Raw genomic sequence first — 21824 nt, 5'->3', positions numbered from 1 at the left:
GCACAGGCTCAGTGTAAGTTCCAGCATAGTTTGCCTCAGGAGCAGGCTTTTCCTTGGCTTTTTAAAAGTGGTGCTCAAATAAGCATGAAAGAGCTCAGGACAAATCAGCCCCTGCAGAAATTCCAAGGCTGGGTCACAGGAGTTTGCTGCAATGCAGAACACAGACTTTATTCCTGAAGAGAAAAAAAATTAATAAAAAACAATTTTATGTCAGGAGAAATATTTAAGAAATTGAAATGTACCTTAAGCCTAACCACTGGAAAGTTCAATTTACAAAATCCCACTCAGTATGACTTGGTAAGAATCAGAACACCCATTCTAGACAAAAAAACTTGACAGTTTAATGCTTCTTAGCCTATTTGTTCACTTGTCTACACTGATGAAGAGCTTCTATGTAAAACTACACCAGTTGTGCATGAAATCCTCTTTTGTGGGTAAAGTGGCCACTTAGCAAATACACTGTTTCAGGAGAATGGCATTTAATAAGGTGCATATTTAGCAGTTCTCACCTGTTTTCATTTGGAGAAACAGGAATTCACAGACTCTTAGGTATCTTTGAGCTGTCTAATGTCCACGCAGAAAAAAAACAACCCACACCCCATGACCATCCAACAGTTGTTTTCAGAAACAGACTGCAAACTGCTTACTTTCTGATAAAACACTGCATAACAGCTGATGTCTGGTACTTGTTTTTGACTACAAGGCAATGTGGATTAGTTTAAACTTTGATCACTTGATGGGGAAACTAGAGCTCAAATCAGAGATCAAACTCAGCACCTCACTAAGGTTACAAAACGCTTACTGACTTCAAACTCTTTTACATCCACATCTATGGATGTCATGAATGTAAAGCCAATGTGAAAAGCTAATTTGCTTTTGAGAAGATACCTATATTTTTATTTTCTCCTTCTCCAATTGATCTATAGATTTACAAAGAACAAGTAATCAAAAGAGAGAGAAGGGAAGTATAATGGAAGATGGTAGAGATTTTTTCCCACAGATTTCTTGAGTCGAGATATAAGGCACTGATTTTAAAAGCAGTTCAGAGTGGAGAATCATTAGAATTCAACAGGTTTCACAAAATAAAAAAAAATTTAAAAGTGCAATAAGCTTTCATCTCTAAAGCGATGTGCAAATGTGATCATTAAAATGCAAGACTACCCAACTGCTGACAAAGTACTGAGCACACTAATTTTTTTATCTAAACACTTCATAGTATATTTCTATTGCCAGTCTTTAGGAAACAAATTTGATAATTCAGTATATAATTCTGCATCATAAAGAAAGAGCGTAAGGAAGATCAAACATTAGGAAGTATCTTAGTCAAAACAAGTTTATTCATCTGTATTTTAGGCAAATACGTAAATAGTCAGCAAAGCCTTTTTGCCATGACTGTAAACTTTTTATTTAAAAAAATTGTGTTAAAAACCAATACAGGATTTTCCAGTAATGTTCTAAAAAAGTTTGTTCACATCTTGAAAGAAAATACATTAGCAACATCTCCCAGCAGAATTCATCTTTAAAAAAGTAAAACTCTAGGTGCAGAGCTTTTCTACAGTATAGTATCCTCTACGTTTTAATTCAATCACAGGATTGAATATCATTCATCTCTATTGTCTCTAGAACATAATCAAGAGTTTGTCTTAAATAGATGATATTCAATGATGTGTTACACATTGCCACAGGTACTAACATTATTAGAAGAGTGCACAACTGAATTTCACTAACAGAGCAAGACCTTTCTATATGCTGTGTCATAACCCTTCCTAACCAATACAGTTAATTTAGCTATATGCCTTTAAAATCATGTACATTTTCCAAGGAAAAATACTAAAAAATCCATGGTCCAAATTCTGCTCCCACTTATATTCACAGGACAACATAAGCACCATCAAGTTGTGGTTTATAGCCAAAAAGCGTATAGAGAACCAGTGAGTTTACGAGTATAAGGGAGAGAAGAACTTGACCCATGTCTGTAAACATTCACAAAAGTCCGCAGTCAAAAGTGCCGGATAGGCAGCCTATCCGCAGTACAGTTATTTCATTCACAGAGAGGTGTGGGGGCAGGGACAATGTTATGGAACATTATTTTAGAGGCAAATTAAAATGCTTTTATGTACTTTGGAAAGACATTCTCAGCTAGCTAAACCATACTCCAGTAAAACATAATCCACTTCTACCCAAATACAGTACAGCACCATTTCCTAGCTCTCCTGTTCAGATTCAGACAAAGGAGTACTCAGTTCAGCATCAAGCCCAGGACAATATTTCAAAGCGTAAGAAAACCCCCACACCCCTCTGATCCAGCCTCTCCTTAACATACTGCTGATGCTAACAGGAGATCCTCACACATACGAGGAAAAGATCCGACGAACCATAAACTGACCTTGACCTATGCACACACAAGAAGTGCGCACCTAGACAAAAGATCGTCTACAGCTTTAAGTATCTAGTTTCAGTCTAGATCTCATTCTATATTAACCACATATACCATACAAAACATAGCAGAAGGATAGGTGCTTATACACGCTATTAAGTATACTTGTTCTCCCCATTCAATTTGACAGCCCATTGCTCTATTTACATAAACGTCTGTCTGAACGTTCCTGATCCTGTAAGACACTAAACATTCAACTCATAAGCTAAAAGGAGAGTCAAGGATGCTCAGCAATTCACAGGATCAGACCCTGAATCAATTAAATGCAATCATAAATTACATGTGACATCTGACACAGCCTCCTGGAATCATTTTACCCTCATGTTTTCCCCCTCCTTCCCCAATTCAGACCATGCTCCCACTAACACGGAGACAGCCTTCAAAGTGAATAGGACCAGGCTCTGTCACGCAACCACTGCAGTCTTTTAAAATGTCTGGTATTTATTGCCATCCACTCTGGGGCAGACTTGTCTGCAATGAAAATGGTGTTCCTGGTGTTGATGGATAGTTAGCAAAACCTTCAGGCTGAGCTGTATAGTTCTCCAGAGCAGAAGCAGAATGTGCCTTCAAGGAAGAGAAGAAGTTAGGAAACAGCACTGATAAAAACAAAAAAATGAACAAAAATCTAGATCAAGCAAAATTTCAGGCACAATACCAGTCCTACTCAAGCCAAAACAAACGAAGTATAATCTGAAGTACGCAAAGAACAGAGATGAGCAATGCACCTACACGCAGGTGTTAAACTGTAGTGCAACTATTGTTCTGAAATACCAGAGAATGAGGAAAGCAGTTGGATTAAGAGGAAAATTGAAGTGTTAATGGCATTTACTTTCCAGTGGAGTAAGCCACAGCTGATGTGGAAGGCATAGCTTAATCAGGAGCTGTAGTATTTCACCGACTTTGAACTTTCTTTATCTTCATTGCTTGAGTAACAAAGTGTTAATTTTAGTGACTGGAATTTGTAAACAAGAAAACTGACATTTCCTCAATGCAATCTGCGTACATAGAGTTCTACAGAATAAATAAATTCCTGATCTGCCAAAGCAGCATGGCCTAGGTTGAGTGATTTGCTTCTTCTCATCTATTTCCTCTGATATTCAAGACACCTGACAATATTCTGCATATCGAACAGTACTGTAGACACATACTCCATTTCAAAAGCGATGTGTCACAGAAGAGAGAAAATATTAATTCAAGACACTCAACTGCCTCTTTTAGTTTTTTGTAATGAAGGACAAATTTCCTACCAAATCCTTATTCTGTACAGAGGCTGTTTTTAACAAAAGGCAAACTAAACATCTAAGTACAAACACTTCTGATCATTTCAGTTAATTTATGTACGTTGATGACTGAAACAAGCTGTTTCATGGACAAGAGAGATGATGAAACTACACATTACCTAGAGTCACCTCAAGCTTATATAATAATTATATTTGTGAGAACTATCAAGAGAAAGGCACAATCACAGCAGACACAGATTCAAGACAATCTGGTTGTGTCTGTAGAGAGGCACATAACTCAAAGTGGTTTTCTACAGAAATCTTTAAGTATTAAAATATCAGACTAGAACTGAGCACAAATTTTGCCACTACATGGTCAGTTCATTAGGTTTAACACAAACCTAGCAAAAAGTTCACTTGCCTGTCTTTTCTCTTTCACTCCTCTCCATTTTACAAATAATTTTCAAAAAGGGTTTAAACACATTCATAACATCCAGAAGCACTGTACATTGGTCTCAAGTAAAAAGTTAATGTACGTTGTTCTTTACCATCCTCCTTCTAATCAGTTCTCAAACAGGTTAGGGGTTTTAATCATCTACTGCCTTAAACTAATCCCAAGAAGTTAACACGCAAGTACACGCTCAAACAGTTACTGGAAGCAAAATAGTATTAAGCAAATCGGCATGTTACCTGTAGTAGTGCTGACTGTGCTGCCGCACTATGCTGCAATTCCTGTAAGGAAGATTGTGCGGCACTTTGGGGAAAGCCAGGGATACCAGGGAGAGATAAAAGACCAGGGAAAACTGCATTTCCCGGTGTCTGTAGTCCAGAAGTCAAGCTGAAAGAATGTCAAGATGTGGGTATTATTAGGAACATCTGCATCATGTTTTAGCCTACGTTTCTCCCTATATAAGTTTATGTCTATATAAATTAGAAAAGCACCTCTTTTTCTAAACCTCATAAAGGCTAGAATTTCCAAAAAGAAGCCCGGACCCTACCCACCTACAAATTATTAATGCACACACAAACCGAGACTGTCTGGAGCACACCTAAGAAGGGAACTCAGAAATTTTTGTACCTTGGCTCTGCCTACGGTCTGAACACAGAAAAACTTTATAGACAAAAGTTAATGCTGAGTACTTCCTTAAAACATAGGAACATCTAAGATATTGTCTGCTATTACCTGGATGTGTCAATGGATGCCCACGTGGAATCCATTCTTGTAAAAGCCTAGGAGGTGCCAAGTATCCTCATCTGGGAAATAAGATCACTCGGCACCTCACTGGATTAGACTGTCCTAATGGGGACTACTGAGGACAACCTATTTAGTAACTACTCTATCAGTTTCTAAAGACAGGTGGAAATCTACTGGTGAACTAACTTCAAAAATTAACTGTAATTAACTATGAGTGAAAACAACATCTACGCCTAAAGTAAAATCAGTGTTTTGCTCAAGAGAAAAAGAAACGGTTCTGACCTCCTTCAGAAACAGAAACATACCCAGCCTGTGCAACAAGTGCAGAGTTGAAGTTTGAGCTAAAGGCCGAGGCAAACCCTGGCAGGACCGGAGCCGGAGATGGGGCTGTGGCAGCTGCCGGCAACGGTGCAACTGCTGCTACTGCAGAAGATGCCTGGAGGCCAGGGAAAGAAGGGAGAGCAGGAGTGACAGAGGGTGTGTTAGAGACAGGAAAACCAGGGAAGGATGGGTTTGATGATCCCAGAGGTCCCTGGGCAACAGAAAAAAGGGAAGGGACAGCACTGGACAAGTTAAGCGAGAAGGGTGGAGCAGAGACTGTTGCTGAGGCGGCGAGTCCTGAGAGTACGGCGGCAGTGGAACTCACATGAGGGGCAGACACGGCTGAAGCGGTTGTAGACGGAGTAGCTAACAAAGACCCTGGGAGAGTGACGGGTGGCGTAAGTGCTGGATTACCAGTAAAAGCAAAGTTACTGGTTAGAGACGTGAAAGGAGGAAGTCCATTGAACACAGGGGGAATGGGAGCGGAGGAGCCATGTGGGGTGAGGGAAATGGAAGCCAGAGAACTGGAATTGTTTAGAGGAGCACTCAAAGAGGAAAGACCTGATAGTGTGGGATTCAGAGAACTGGGTAAACTGACTGGCACTGAAGCTGCTGAGGTGTATGCACGGCCAAGCGCTGACAGTCCTATAGTGCCATGAGAAGGGCCAGCTGAGTGAGGAGGACCTTTGAAGGCCGAGAGGGTAGGACTCATGGGTTCTGTTTTGACCAGAACTGGGATACTTGTGGCGGCTGGGGCTGATGAGAGCTGCTGATCAGGATTAGTAGGGCTTGTGCCATGCAAGAGGGAGGCTGATGAGCCACAGTTGACTGGCATAATCGATGGTGAACTGGTTAAAGGTGACTGTGCAGGCAATGTTGGAGGAGTGGAACTAGAATTGGCCACAGATGGGGATGGAAGACCAGGAAAAATGGCCAGCCCGGGTGTAGAGGAACGCTGTGGGGTGGGGGTGGCTGATGGAGTATAACATTTGTTGACAGAGGAAGTGGGAGGGTCAGAGCTTTGATTAGCAAGAGCAGATAAAGAAGCAAGCTCACTTGACATAGCAGAAGGTAAAGCAGATGAATTGATTAATGAAGTGTCATTTGATGTCAGAAATCCTTTTAAGACAGACAAAATTGGGTTAGGCAAGCTAAGCGAACCAGGAATGGTAGTGGCAGGAGAATTAGCAATTGTAGATGGAACAGGACTAGAGATCCCTTGGGCGTTGGGAGGCAAGGACAAAGGGAGGCCAGCAAAAACAGATGACAATGGAGTGGGATTATTAGCAGAAGCAATTGAAGAGGTTGCAGAGAACGGGAGGCCAGCAAATGGTGCAGCAGCAGATGCAAAAGCTTCACTAGGTGCAGGTGTGGCGCACGGTGTGGAGGAACCTTGCGGAGCTGGTGTAGCAGTGGGTATAGAAGCCAGCCCAGAAAAAACTGCAGGGATAGGGGTAGAGGTTGCACTGTGAACAGATGTGACAGGAACACCAGGTAATGAAAGGGATTTGATGACAGTAGGGGTTGGGGTGGATGGCTGAGATGTATGGATGGAAGAGGAGACCTGTCCTGGGAAAACAGGAAGGACAGGGGTAGACATGTTTATCCCAGATATGAGTGGAGTTGCAGGTGCTAATGGATGGCTTATTGCCTTGACAGGTGATGGGGTAGGGACTGGAGTAGCAGCAGGTGTTGAAGGATTAGAACCATGAGGAGTAAAGAGCTGATTCGCTTGTGCAGAAAAAGCTGCAAAGAAACAAAACTGGTAAGAATACTTGAAACTGTCAGAAATGTTTGAAATCAACACAAACACATTTTATACAGCATTTCAAAATATGATACACAGGCAATAGCTAACATACAATGTCTGTATACAAACAACGAACACTGGAGCCTATGAGAACGTAACAAAAAGGTACATACAAACACATCACACAAGCTGTACATCATGTAGGCTACCACTCCTCTTTAAAACACTTTGTGACATCTGCTACCTCTTCATGATCTCATGCAAGACAGTGAGATACTCAAAGATACTCTGTAAGAATGTCTAAGTGATACAGGCAAACACCCTCCCGCTGGTCCCTAACATCTGGGAGTACGCAAACCAGATCTAATATTCCATCAGCATCAGATCACCTGGGTTCCTCTGCATCCACTCTCACTGAAGGTCAGAATTTCCTTCAGAACCAGTTAATGCAATGCATCATGATTTCAGAAGTTTAGTCAACAACTGAAGAAAGCCGATTTCAGGTACTGGTATTTTTCTTTCCTTCAAAATCAGGCCATTCTCTTCACTGTGTTTCCTTCAGATTTTGATTCTAGGAAGGTACACTTTTAAACTCATGTATCACACTACAGTATTAAACTAACATTGCCACTTGACCATATCGACAAACATTTCTGTAAGTCTGAAGTCATGTGTCTATAACTGAGGCAAGCACCTGCCACTAGGAATATCAGCTCATATCAACCCCACAAAGTAAGTCAGAGACATCAATCAAGCTGGAGGAAAACAGGTGGGCACACTGCGAATGGCAATGTGGGGTTAATGTAAAGAAGCTGCATTTATGAACACCAGCATGTCAAGAGCCTTGATATGCCTCTATCTAGTTTCCTGTGGAATATGAATGTGTTAATCATTGCTTTCAAATAACCCTCATACTTTATTTTACTTTTAAAATAATCTGTTCGATTGTAAGCAAATCACTGATCCAACCAGCCAAACTCATCACACAGAACTCTAACAGCTTAGATTCTCTCTTGCCCAAATTCTATATAATCACACACAAACGCAAAAAAGGAATCTTTAAAATCTTGGACCTGAGTTAATATGACAAACTCCTGTTTTATGTCTCTTGAAACTCTACACCTAGGAATTTTGCAAACTATTCCCTATTACATTATTCTTTTCCAAAAACCTAGACCCAGATTGCTCGGCTCTGGATTCTGTCCTTTCCTCATCCTGTTTCCAAACCGAAGACTCTCCTAAAGATCGCTGTTGTTAAACCTGACAGCCAAAATAATCACTAGAGAAACACCACTGCAACAGAACCCAGAGCTGAATTTCTTCTCCTAAGAGAAGACTTTATTCCTTGCACCATATTCATTTAGCTGTATAAACTACCTTGTAAATACACGCACACTTAAAGGGGTATATATGAATAAAGCAATCCTTTGAAACAGCAACATTTCTGTAGAACCAGCCCTAGGCATAGAGGAGAAAAGACAAAATGTAACTTTTTTTTTTTTCCCCTAGAAATATTTACAGGAGTTAAACTTATGGTCATCTCATCTTTTTTGGGTATTTGTTAATATGCCTGACTCAACAGTCAGTAGATTCTCAGTTTCTATTTGTCAAACCTAACAAAGTATTATCAAAGCCTTTGTATAACTAGCTCATAATGGGATTTATTATTATGATTTGTACTAAGTGTACAAAGCATACAAAGTATCACACAAATAGAGACAAAAAAAGCACAACTCTTCTGCAAAAAGAATTGGAATTTAAAGGGTAAGACAAAAGTGCAGGTAGACATAGTTGAGTGTATCAGTCTGGGATAGGACATTCTACACATGGATTTCAACAAACTATAAACAAATAATCCGTCTCTCTTATATTCTTAGCTTCCCAGTGCAAATAATATATGAAGTTAAAATGTGAATGAGTTTTCAAATAGATGTCCAAATTTTTACAACTGCAAAGATATTAGTGAAGTGTTTCAGTGCACTACATTGCAAAGAATATTTTGATTTAGTTTTTTTACATGATTTCTCACATACTTATATGCTGATGACTATAAAACTTTAACGAGCTAAAACAAAAGATGAAATTTTAATGTTTCAATGTTTCTAAGTACCAAATCCCTGAGATTTTTTTTGTCAACTCTCAAAGGATCCTATTCCAACAGCAGTTAAATACTTAGAGGCTTATGAAAATCCCACTAAACAAATAAGTGTTTACATTTTCTGAACAAATAACAAAGATACAATCAACACAAAAATCCCCCTGTGGATTTGCAATTTACCTTGATTTTGGGAAGGTTTTGCCTGGCTGGAAAGGTCCTCATTTTCTAAACAGAGAACAACAGCTTATTATTTAAAAGCAAATGAAACTTCAGCAGTGAACGATCCATTCACAACAATGAATTAGAAAAAACTACCATCAAGATTTTTAAAGGTACGCATGCTTTACCTGATACCACTTGATTAGCAGTGTATGGTGGAGGAGCCGGTAAGCTTGGAGCTATGACATTAGCCATCGGAACTAAGCCAGTATTGTTGTAAGCACCTATAAGAACAAACGCAATACACATCCCAGTTGTCAGAAGAACCCATATACAAATGAACCAGCAAGTGTCTTTTCCTTTAAAAGAACATTTCCAAGATTGTAAGACATTCCTTCACCAACAAGCCAGACCAATTAATCATCCAGGCTAGATGCTGGCTTTTGCCAATGTCTGCCTGAGTGACATGCCTTGTGACCCAAATTTTAGTAAGGGTAGTTCTCTTGAAAGAGCCTGAAGAAGTCAGGTTTCAATTGCTTTCAGTTCCATTTTGCCTGAAAAACTGAAAGGGGGGTGGAATGATCCAGAGCATCTGCAGCATCGTTTGCTCTTTCTCTATTCCTAACTTCAAGGCTGTTGCAACTCTTCCTTTAACATTATAACCTTCACAAACAAAAGAGCCAAACATAGACTACTGACCATAACCAGCCCTCCAACACTAGTCAGAAAATTCAGAGAAAAATGTCCCACCTCAAATACTTAGTCTAGTATTGGCAATATTTCTTTAAATGTTAACAAATTCAAGCAGGTTAGAAAATTATTTTAAGACCAAATACTTATTGTACTTAATATATAAAAAAATACCTTTTTTCCTCCCTTATTCTTGGGAGCAACTCAGACTGTTGTATAGCTGTAGTACGCAGTTCTGATGAAGAACATCAAGAATTTAAATCACAGGAACATAAATACACTTCACAGTGGTCCTGAATGAATATTTTAAGGGCATAAGAACTTATGCTTCATGGGAAAAGGTAGCACTTGAACCATATTCAAAGTGCAGTAATTTGTCACACACAATCCTTTCTGATTTCACACTTTCATTATAGTTCTACCTAATGTTAAGGTTTCTTGCATGACAACTCTTGGCTGAAAATCAGAAAAGTAACTAACAATCCTTGTGGCACCCAGGAAGGAAATGGTAAACTAATATATAGAGAGGCAGAAAATAAAAAATCATTCTGACCATTCTGACTATTGCTTGAAGACAATCACATTCAGTAGTTTCAGGTCAGCATCTGCCATCTCACTAAACACATTTTATATATATAAAAATACATCATCAGTTATGAGTAACGTTGTCACAAGAGGTTTTTTTAAAAACCATGTTATAGCCTAATAAGGCCCTGAAACCTCAGAAGCTGTTTCATATTCTAAAATGTACTCTTACATCCAGTCACAGGCCAATTTCTGTGCCCTAATTAACTTTGAATTTTATTTATTTAATATAAATTTGAGCTAGTCTGCAAGTTTCCTCTACACTTTCTGGGGAGCAAGCCATTTCTAGGGCACAAATCATCAAATTTACTTCAGCTACTAGTGCCCCTTCTCCAAACTGACTATATAGAGACTTGCAGACATCAAGTTGGTGAGATGACTCACCCTTCAACACACATGCTAAAAGCTCTACCACACTTCCTTATCATAACATCAGTGAAAAGCAAGCTTCCTAACCAGAGCACTCCTTGTTTTGCAGTACAGAATGGCAAGATTAGGAAAAGCTTTCGGCTGCTGCTCGGAAAGACCAGAGTCTGACTACATAAGTACTCCAAGCTCTTCTTCCAAATGGCAATTGCCTTGCTTCCTTCCAAAAATGTCTGGAATCAAACAACTAATGCAGCAGAGCAAAATGAGAGGAGTTTATGAAGAAAGACTCAATCTTACCTGAGGCACAAGGCTAGGAATAGTCAGACCAAACACAGGAAAAGACAATCACTATGTCCCTTCTGAGACTGAAATTTACAAGACTAAACGTTTCTTTTAGGAAACTGTTCTCTCTCCATTGTGATGGGGAGGAAGTAAAGCTGAAGGCAACTGAAAAACAAACTACCCCTTCAAATGAGTAACAGATTACTGTCCTTCAGCAAGTCTCTACATACTTCCACCCAATTCAGGGCTGTGCCTGATCATATCCTATGTTTGGTACAACAGCAACAAGTCAATAGACTTGTCAAGCAAAAGCCCAAACATCAGTCAAACCTTACAACAAAGACACAGCCCAAGTCTTGTCTAACATGTACAATGTCTCCCATAAATGAAATACTTGTCATCAGAACAGGATTGTGAATTTTCCTTATGATATGGATGTTGGGAAAAGAAGTCAATATATTCCTCTTTTTATCAACTCTGAAGTCATGACAGGAAGAGGTAGAAACCAGTACCCACAGCATGCTTAGGGAGCGCAAGCCAATTTCAGATATGATCATGGTCAGAGAAACTGACACTTGACACTTATTACTTAAAAGGGAAATGGATGAAACAATAGCATCAAGCTAAAACACACAGAAGCCTTACTTGGTGCAATAGTTGCATGTGGCCGACATGGTGGGATGGGGTATGGAACTGGTTTGTGTGGATTGTAGGTTGATGGAGCCTACATAAACAAAAAACAAACGGAAGAAGCAATAGTGAAAGCATTACCTAATGTTTCTCAGACAAATAGCTAACATTCAGATACTACTACAGACAGCTGTTCTTCACTGGAAAAATATTTGATAGCAAATTTCTTCATAATATCCATAGCGACTGCAAATATTTCACTCTTTCTGAAAAGAATGAAACAAACATCACTGTATACTTTTAGATTTTAATATAATACTGAACACAGGTGGGAAAGCGAACTCCTTCCTGCCTTGTAGTTTTCACACTCTGCAGTCTTGGATGGACTTCTCATTTTAAAGGTTTAGCACATTTAAAACTAATGAATACTTATGAAGTTACCTGCCCCTTTAAAATAATACATCTTAGTTGGAAACATCTCATAATAAACAAGAATATACAACATTTGGACAATAGTTCAAAGCAGTATCAGGTTCATTGAACATTTGCCCCACGTGCTTAAAAATTCTGAAATATAAACCCACTGTGTTGTTAAGAAACAAGAACCTCCCTCTAAAGCACTGTTGTAATTCAAGTTTCCATGATGCAGGCATTTTTTATGTTCATATGGGAAACCCTCAGAGACTGTAATAAAAAATTGCATATATTTTTATCTAAAACTTCCAGTAGCTCATGACAAACTACTAAAACTGCTTTTGATTTTGTCTCCTGTTACTGTAACTTAAATTCTGCCTTCAAATGCACACATATTGTATCCACTAGAGAAACCTATCCCCCAAAGTTATAAACCAGAGCTTCTTTTCAAGATAAATAAAAAAATACTAGGTCATATTATCTGCATTATAGAAGTTTAGCTTTGTTTAAATTGCGGCTCTACAGTCTTCTTGCAACATAACAGCATTTTATATAAAAGCCTCACTGAATTGGCTGGTGGTTGGAATTTTTTTTTCTTAAAATTTCATTTATTTACTCATTTATTAGACATACTGGTTTGGATGGTCCAAGTATACGGGCTGCTATTCCCTTTCCTTCATTAGTACATTCTTCTGTGTCCTTTTTGATAGGGGTTCCCTGAAACAAGAGAAAAATAAACTATTATGTATTAATTTAGAAGTAAATCTTGCTATAGGATTTCTCCTGTATTTGGTTTTTTTCTAACCTACATTCGAGTATGGCCTCAAGCTCCGTCAACGGAGGTTTAGATGGGATATTAGGAAAAATTTCTTCACTGAAGAGTGGGTCAGGCATTGGGACAGGTTGCCCAGGGAGGTGGTGGAGTCACCACCCCTGTAGGTGTTCAAAAAAGGTGTTGATGTGGCACTTCAGGGCATGTTTTAGGAGGCATAGTAGTGTTGGGTTGACAGTTGGACTTGATGATCCTAGCGTTCTTTTCCAACCCTAATGATTCTCTGATGAGTTTTTGAATATTCTGAAAGTTATGCTTAACCATATTTGTTAGGAAAAAGAAACTGCATGCTAGACTTGTAAAATGGTAAGTAAGAGCATTACAACAGCTTAGTTTATAACACTGAACTTTTGTAAAGAGATGCATATTAAACAGTCCAGGTTTCTGACATAATCAGAATTCTGCATTTTGATTTGTGGACATGATAACTTACATTTGCGGCTCCTTAAGTGTTCACAGGAAATGCTTAACATGTCTGTTCAAGAACTACACTAAGATTAGCATTAGTACTGTAGTGACCATATTAGGTCATCTTATCAACCTAACAGTTGTAAAAAGCCTACCAGTAAGGCTTTTTACATCTCTCCAGATTCTGCCAAGTACTGCTGGACTTTACAATGTTTTCCTTGTATGAACAATGTCTTATTAAAGCAGTAATCTTTACTTAAAGCAGCATAGAAAGAATAGGCAAACAAAAATAACGCAAGTCCCCTATAAATGTGTAATGGGATAATACAAAAAAACCAAACCCAAAACATTGCTTTTGATTCCACTCCTCCTTCCATGTATATAAATACTGGTGTTTGTTATACTATAATGAATCCTAAATCAAGGGTGCTGTGAAAGGCAAAAGCATAGAATCATGCTTACTGGGAAAATTCCATTTATGCGGCTTGGTTTGCCCTTGGGATAAGGGTTGCCAGGAATCATGCCACAGGATGATATCATAGCATGAGGAGCCTTACAACCCGTTTTTGAAGCCTGCAAAATAATCAAGAAAGGACATTATTTGCTACCAAAATCAATGCTTTAAAGAAATTAATTACTATTTCACGGCATTTAGACTGCCTGAACCAACCTACATGGAACAATTCAAATCTTTGTCTTAAATCATCTTCCCAAATAGTCCAAACAGTGTGAGGTTCTGCCAAAGCTGAACTACTCTACTTGGACCACCTCTGCTTCTACTGAACTCAGGGTTAAGCACTTGGTGTTCTCTTAAACTGTTTCCTTCAGCATTGGTTGCAATTCTGTGCCCCTTTTCCATATGATCCTAATGCCTGACAGACACTTCCCCCTTTTTTTCACATCTATGACATAGCTCATCTCTTTGCAGCTGCTTCTTTCAGCTTGTCTTCAACCAGTAATTCCCAGCACTCTTCATGGTAAGTCCTGACCCCACAATGACCATAAGGGTGTAAACAATACTGTATTTGACAGAATCAAGCATACCAGAGTATCTTGACTACCTGTTCAAGAATCCTTCTGCATCTTTTCTTCTCTGACATATTAATTCTGAACAGATCTTCAATAAGGCGATAATTCTGAGCATCAACAATGTTGCTATAAAGACATTGACAGACAATTACTGCGATTCCATATGCTTATCAGAAATAATGCACTACTGAAGTCATCAACACTTCCTCAGCCAGTACCCAACAGTACATTAAAAAAAAAAATTAGTTCATATTATAATATTACTATTGTTATTAAAGTAAAAACCGTGGCCTTAATTATGGGCTTCATACCTGTAAGTGAAACATGGTGTTATTATCAAATATCAATATTCAGTATCAGAATATCAGTACAGAACAATGGACAATGATGGCTAAACTTTATGGCAAAAATAACTATGTGGGCAAAATGAATTCTGCCTTCACAACAGTTAAAGAAAAACAATTAAAGAAAGCTTTAATTGCTACTAGCACACAATTCCCAGCACAGCAGAAAACCAGCAGCTACTCAGTTTGCCACTGTTTCTTGCTAGACTGGTAGAAAAACAGATTTTCATCTTATTTACTCCAAAATGAAAAGGATGAAACTCCTGGCAACTCTCTCCATGTTCTGCTGAGCTAGTGAAACTGCTCACGCAGCTCCATAAAGTACCCTTCTTTCTCCTTGCTCCTCTCCCAACAATAACACCAGACATACCACCAACAAAATGTGCAAGTACAAGGAGCCTAATGCCTGATTCTACCTGCCTTTTTCAAAACCCTGACCACAGCACCTTTACTGCTGTCAAATATTACCTGCCCCATCCAAACTACTGGAAATAGAATATAGTCCCAAAAAGGAGGACTTCTCTAAAGGAGGATATTAGAGGAAATGGAACAGCAGAATGTTGAACAAAGAAATGAAAAATACCTCAAAGAATGGTATAAAAATGTGAATGAGCTTTCAGCAAAGTAAGTAGTACATAGATTTAGGTTAGGATTTCTATATCATGACTCCCTTGTTACGCTCTTGCACTGTAGAAATTCAACAGCTGAAGAAGTTACCACACTATCCCCCCATACCAGCTGAAGCGTAGCAACAAAAGAGTCTGAGCTCCAATCTCATTTCAAGAAGCAAAACAGGTTAGTTTAATTCACCACTGAACTTCCTTTAGGCTACCCGATTTTGTTTTGGTCTGAAAGAGAGTAGGAGCATTCATACAGCTTCTTAAAGCTCAATTCCAAAAGAAAGATGATGTCTATATTCTCAGTCTTATTTGTTTTATGGATATTTATATAATGAATTTATATGCCCCAAAACGTCCAAGCTGGCTGTAATATATAAAGCCTTCATATGAAGGGCAGACATACTTATTGCAAAAAAACCCAACCCAAAACAGAACAACACGTAATAAATCCCCTAAACCACGCAGAAGAGTTCCAACATAAACATATGTAAAAGGCAGATCCTTTGAAGCAGCTGCGTTCAGTAAAAAACACCCAACTTTCTGTGTAAACATACATTTAGAATATCTATACATCTTTTATGGACATTAGATCTGTAAATCCAATGTGTGAATTTAAGAGATGTATTTATTTAACTCTTTTTTACGTATGTAATATTTAGAGGGCTCTTCAAATCCAAAAGGGTCAATTCCCACAATACTCCGGTCTCAAGCCTTTTACATTCCAATGAGCAGAAATAAGCTTAATCATCTCATTCTCTTCATTCTCTACAAGACTTGAAGACCATTGTAAAAATATTGGCAAAGTGGCAATTTTCCAGCAGGCAGAAGCCCACATCGCAGCATGCTCAAGACTCAAATGAACTACAGAATTTTGCACAATGTCTACTTCAAATTCTTTTACGGCCCCATCAATAATGGATTTGTGCTTTATCTTAACTGGCCACAGTGCTTCCTTCTAGAAGTATCTTAAGCTTTACATACTGAAACATTAGTAAAAACAATACAACTTAAGGAAATATAACATGAGAGATACTCACGAAGCTAAGATTTCAAGGGCAATAAGTTTATCTTTACTGAATGTGAAGCAGTTGAGAATATTAACCATTTTTGAGGCCGGAACTGCCACTATTTTCTGAAAAGTAAGCAAGAAAGAAAAAAAGTATATATAAAATAAGACACTATAATTATTTTAAACCCAGAACGCTGCTCAGTAACAGCTTCATATCACCTTATTTCAGTAAACACTGAAAGTAGACACTTTCTCCCTCCCACTGGTAATGTGACTCTGCGCTAAATGCTGAACAAGGAACTGCAAAAAGCACTTGCCAAAAGCAGAGAAATTAGGAAAGTTAACAATACTTAAAAGGGACATCTATTCTTGTGATGCACAGGAAAGTAAAAGATATTTTAGTCAGAAAAGATACCCTGGTTAAAAACATGACGTTTCGTATTTTGATGCCATTGGAAAAGAATGAGATGAAGAGGAATCTTTGAAGATTAAAGGGCAGACTGAGCCATCAGTTGCAAAAGTAGACATCACAACACTAAAATAAGATTAAGAGGGCAAACTTAGTCTACAAGATTATGCCACAAGAACTTACATGTTGTAAAGCCTTTATTGCCTTGAGCTGTGGTTCAGCCCAGGAAAAGTATCTCAGTAACTCAACAACCTGCAACAGAAAGGCCTTCAATTAATCTTTTATATATACCAAAACATTATGCTAAAAGCATCAATATGATCTTTCCATTTTTGGAGTATAGTGGTAAACTGCTAAAAAACATATTTCTGTGATGTTTGATTACGTCAGTGCCTACCAGCAACTACTGTTCTTTTTATTTCTATGTTATGAGACTAAGTTTCTCTATGGAAATATTTCAAAATAGATACTTCCCCCTCCCTATATATTTGCATATATGCACAACAATTGCCAGAGTATTAGAATAAAAAACCCAAGTCTTTCTGAAAAAGCTCATAAACCTTGAGTATCTCAAAAAGCATATTCAAACATTCACCAAAAAAAAAAAACCGGAAGAGAAAGAAACAGAAAGAAATCTGCATAGTAGCAAAATAAGTTGGATATTTATCACTACATGCCAGTTTAGAAAATACATGCGGAATAATCCTAAATTCCATGATGATCAATTTCTCCAGTTTTCCCCACACAACAGGAATAAACATGTAATGATTTTGATAACAAAATAACTTTGAAATATTTTTAACAGATTAATGCTCATATAATAATGAGGAATTAAATATCCTCAGTAAATAAATAAAGCTAATATGGTCAGCCTTGATATGACTGGAGAGTCTGTCTTTCTGTATTACTAAATATGCAAAGCCTATAGCTCCCATTAAACCCACAACAATGTTGATTTTTACCTGTTCACTAGAAAAGTATCCATGAACATATTCAATAGCTTTTAATTTGTACTCAGTCAATACAGCCTAAAAGATAAAGAGATACATAATTAGTCCCTCAAAAATTATAATTATAGCTCAATCATCTCCTAGAATAATCTGCTAATCTAAAAAGATCTGACTCTGCAAAGTGACATTTGCATCAATTACGCTGCAATATTTCTAAATTACAGAATACTCCCTGGATAACTGAGAGAACAATGAAAAACTGATGTAATTTAGTTCTTCTGTTAAAAAAAATTACTCATTTTTTGATTTATTTCATTTTACCCTTTGTTGTGTATGTTTAGAACTGTACTGAGAAAACATCATCATTACTCTTCTTTTTGCCTCTAAGGTTTACATCAACTTTACATTAAAGAAGATAATATAGTTGATTATTCATACAATCTCTCTGTATATTCCCTGTAAAATAATTTGTAAAGCATCTTCCTTCAGTGCATTTATGAAGAGACCAGATAACAAGTCTGTACAGACAACAATTAAGCATACAAGGAACCTTGTTCCAGAGGGCGATGTTGTCTTAGCATTACCTTCCCACAGGTCAAACGTTAATATGCAATCATACAAAACAAAGGAAGCAGAGTAGTTTAATGCCGTACTGGCCACCACTTCTGACTTAGTAGCAAGACAGTTTTGTTGATAACCACATGGGCTATCTAATAGCCAGGGCAGGGCTTCCTCCCTCTCCTCATACCCAGCTCAACAGGTACCAGATAAGAAAGAAAGAAGACAGGTAACAGCTGAATTCCTGCCCCGAACTGGTGCATGTACCTTTCTTCCCCAGTTTCCAAGGCCCCCATCTATTGCTAGCTCTCACGCTAACTATACCCAAATCACCTCCAGCTTTACCCACACACCTGTTTCTATCTTCTTCCCAGTAGTCCCAAAACCTACCCCTATTCCTTCTTTTTTGTCCTTGTCCCTCCACACTGACAGATGTGATGTTCTCCATCACTGCAACCTGACTGTGAGTAGCACAGGTGCACAGAAACCCACTCGCCTGCTGTTCCAGGCAAACCCCTTCCTTTCTATACCTCATTAAGAGGCCAACACTATCAGACATGCTGAAGTCACAGGGGAAAAAGAACTCTCTTCATGTATTTTGGAAAAAAAACCTGCTATGGCATATAACACTTCTTTAACAAAACAAATGTCACTCTTCTTCCTTAAATCAACATGAATCATTCAACAACTGAATGATTTCATAATAAGAATGCAAACAGAAAGCACTGCTATGTATATTTATGAAAAAAAAAAAAACCCAAACTTTATTTTGTTAATAATCATAAATATATTTGGGGAAAGACAGAGCTAAGCTACACATTAAGACATTTAAGGAACTGTTCCTGCTAGTTGCAGGACTGAAAATGGAACACACAAACACAACTGACTTCTGAATCACATAATAAAGAAGAGCTAGAAATGAAGTTTAAACAAAGATCTAGCAACAAAGGTACAAAAGAAGCATTTGGAAAATGAACATTTCACTGAACAGCACAGCTATTATTAACACAGCACAGCACCGATCCTTAGATCAACAGTAAGTTAAGCTTACCAGAATACAACCAAATAGCATACAGGAAGCATAACTGCCTAAAATCACATGTCAAAAACCCTTTTGTCTGAACTCTTTAGTAATCACAAAGCGTATTCTGAAGGGCCGCACTGCAGTAGTAAGATCTGAAGGATTGCTCCCTCCCACCATCAATTCCCAGAGAAAGTATTGATGTGCGAGTTGTTCCTTAATTTTTTTCCCTAGATTTTCCATAAAAATTCTTAGGCTGGGAGGGAAGTCCACACCCTGAAACATCTTAGGCTGTCACATTTTCAGCCAGTTACACAGCACGGAACATACCTGTTTTATAAAGGACAATTTATAAATTGTACTTTTGCATAAATTTATAAGTTTATGCAAAAAAACCCTAGTAAATGCAGTTGTGGTAACAAAGACTCATCAATGGGGGTCCGTGCACAGTGGTTTATACCTCGATAAGTTCCCAAAAAATACTACTACGGCTGCAGCCATCACTGCATCTCACACTGAAGAGAAGCTGAACTGAAACTCAGCTCTGTGGCACCCAAGTCCAAATAAAGGAAATGACCTCTCGTACACAACCATCGTAACAGAAAACACCTATTACAAAAAACGCTAAGGACTCCTTTTCTACCATAAAGCAATCTTATCTAAAACAAGCCCTTGATTTCCACACCAAGGCAGCTTTAGCAAGATATCTAACTGTTCTATGTGACACTTAAACCACCTCTGCGTAACTACTGCAAAATATTCCATCCCAGGTTTGTACTTCTCATGCAAGGGCAGGAACCACAATCTCAGAGGTTCTGACTTCTCCTATCTCCTTCTCCACTTCCAGTATTCGGGGAACTGTTCCAACCACCCACCTCTCTCTTTCCTGTTAAAAACAGGCCTCCGTGCAGAAAGAAATGAGAGCACCCGTCAGACACCAGGAAGCCCAGGTTTGTATCTCTGCTTCCCACAATTAGCGGGTATTTTGCTCAGTGACTTTTTAAACAGGAGATGCACAGGCATTGTTCAGAGCACACATGAAAACCCAGGATCTCACATCCTGGAGGAAGGCATGCACACACGCCCGAGCGGGGGGAGATGTGGCATTGAACAAGGACAGCCGAGCACAGCTTAGAGATCTGCCCTCTCATCTCATATTCATGTGCTGTATCTCCTAAGCCATCATATAAAAAGTGAATGCCTCACACTAAGTCCCCATCTCAGGTCAGGCCAAGCATAAGCAGCCCCTCCCTCCAAATAAGAGATACTTGGCTATTTCGGCATTTCTTCCTCTAGAGTGAAAATGCTGCGATAAACGTATTCAAATGCTTATTTCAAATGAGCACTCTTCAAGCACATATCGTTAGCTCAGCGGCAACAGCCTGGACACCCCCATGTCAATTTTCTGAGAAAATATCTCAAAAGTATCTCAAAGCAAGCAAACATGTCACAGCAGCTTTAGACTTTTATACTTGACATACAAATCTAGGATACACCAGCAACACAGGATTACAGCTCTCCGCACTGAGGGGAAATTCAGTCTCAATAATCACTTCAGGATTCAATAAAAGAACACGAACGCTTAACCCAGTGCGTTCATCATCAAAAAGGATATTCTAACATCAAATGGTTAAACTAACATGCGAAACGAGAAGTTACCTTTCTAATTTCATCCAGCACGGTTTCAAATGATTTCTTATCCATCTTTATTAGTTCATTCGATGCAGACACTTGAACATAGAGGGGATAAAAAATATCCAGGCGGAAGACTTTACTTAAGTATCTTTAAGCGCATAATAATAAAAAAACAACAACAACAACAAAAAACCACCACAACAAACCCAGCAGGGCAAGAAAGGCCGCCCGGGATCTTCTCAGCCCCGGGAGCTCAGCGCCGCCGCCCCTGGAAGGCCGGACACAGCGCAGCAGACAAAGGCGGGCGGCCGGGCGCCGCTCGCCGCCCCGCAGGAGGCCCGTGCCCGCTCGCCGCGCCTCCCGAGGCCGCTCCCGCCGGCGAAGGGAGAGGAACGGCGCGGCGCTGAGCGGCCGAGGCGGCGGCGGGAAGACGAGGGAAGGGGGCGGCGGCCGCTCCCCTCAGCACGCGGCGCCGAGGCCCGGCCGGTCCGCGCCCGCCCGCGCGGCGCCCGCAGGCCCCATGGCTCGCTGTGCCGCCGCCCTGCGGTCCCAGCGGTCGGAGGCCGAGGCGCTTTCCTAGCCGAGGCGGCAGCGACAGCACCGAAGCCCCCCGAGATGCGCGGTGCGGAGCAGAGACACACAGACAGGCCACCGCACTCCCGGCCGCCCTGCCTCTCCGCTGCCGCGCTCCTATGACATCACAGCGCAGAGGCGAAGGCCCCTTTCCATGCCTGACCACCATGGTGCCTGTGCAGAAGCGGCAGAAACTCGAGCCAGACTCGCCCCTCTTTCAGCTCCCGGGCATCGAACCGAAACGCTGAGCGCTTGCGCGGGGCGCCGTCGCGCCCTGCCCGTCCTG

General features: G+C 39.6%; 1 protein-coding gene across 2 annotated transcripts; it reads right to left on the bottom strand.

Moving 5' to 3' along the window:
- Positions 1 to 41: 41 nt before the first annotated feature.
- Positions 42 to 21817, bottom strand: PROSER1 (proline and serine rich 1). Of its 2 annotated transcripts, none has more exons than XM_064440959.1 (13): positions 20990 to 21817; positions 17764 to 17829; positions 16985 to 17053; positions 16421 to 16515; positions 14452 to 14545; positions 13853 to 13963; positions 12784 to 12867; positions 11752 to 11830; positions 9369 to 9464; positions 9202 to 9246; positions 5158 to 6919; positions 4348 to 4495; positions 42 to 173 (listed from the first exon to the last, which is right to left on the bottom strand). In XM_064440959.1, exons 1-13 carry the CDS (start codon positions 21032 to 21034, stop codon positions 168 to 170), a joined length of 2700 nt encoding a protein of 899 aa, XP_064297029.1. In that variant the 5' UTR covers positions 21035 to 21817; the 3' UTR covers positions 42 to 167. The 2 variants fall into 2 exon arrangements, with proteins under 2 accessions (XP_064297029.1, XP_009511691.2); XM_009513396.2 differs by lacking the exon at positions 42 to 173 and adding an exon at positions 1318 to 3001 and having other exon boundaries at positions 20990 to 21814.
- Between the last annotated feature and the right edge of the window lie 7 nt (positions 21818 to 21824).

This window comes from Phalacrocorax carbo, chromosome 1 (genome assembly GCF_963921805.1).
Source record: "Phalacrocorax carbo chromosome 1, bPhaCar2.1, whole genome shotgun sequence".
In the NCBI taxonomy this organism is placed as follows: Eukaryota; Metazoa; Chordata; class Aves; order Suliformes; family Phalacrocoracidae; genus Phalacrocorax; species Phalacrocorax carbo.
The sequence above is the reverse complement of the archived record's forward strand: the minus strand, read 5'-3'. Positions and strand labels throughout refer to the sequence as shown.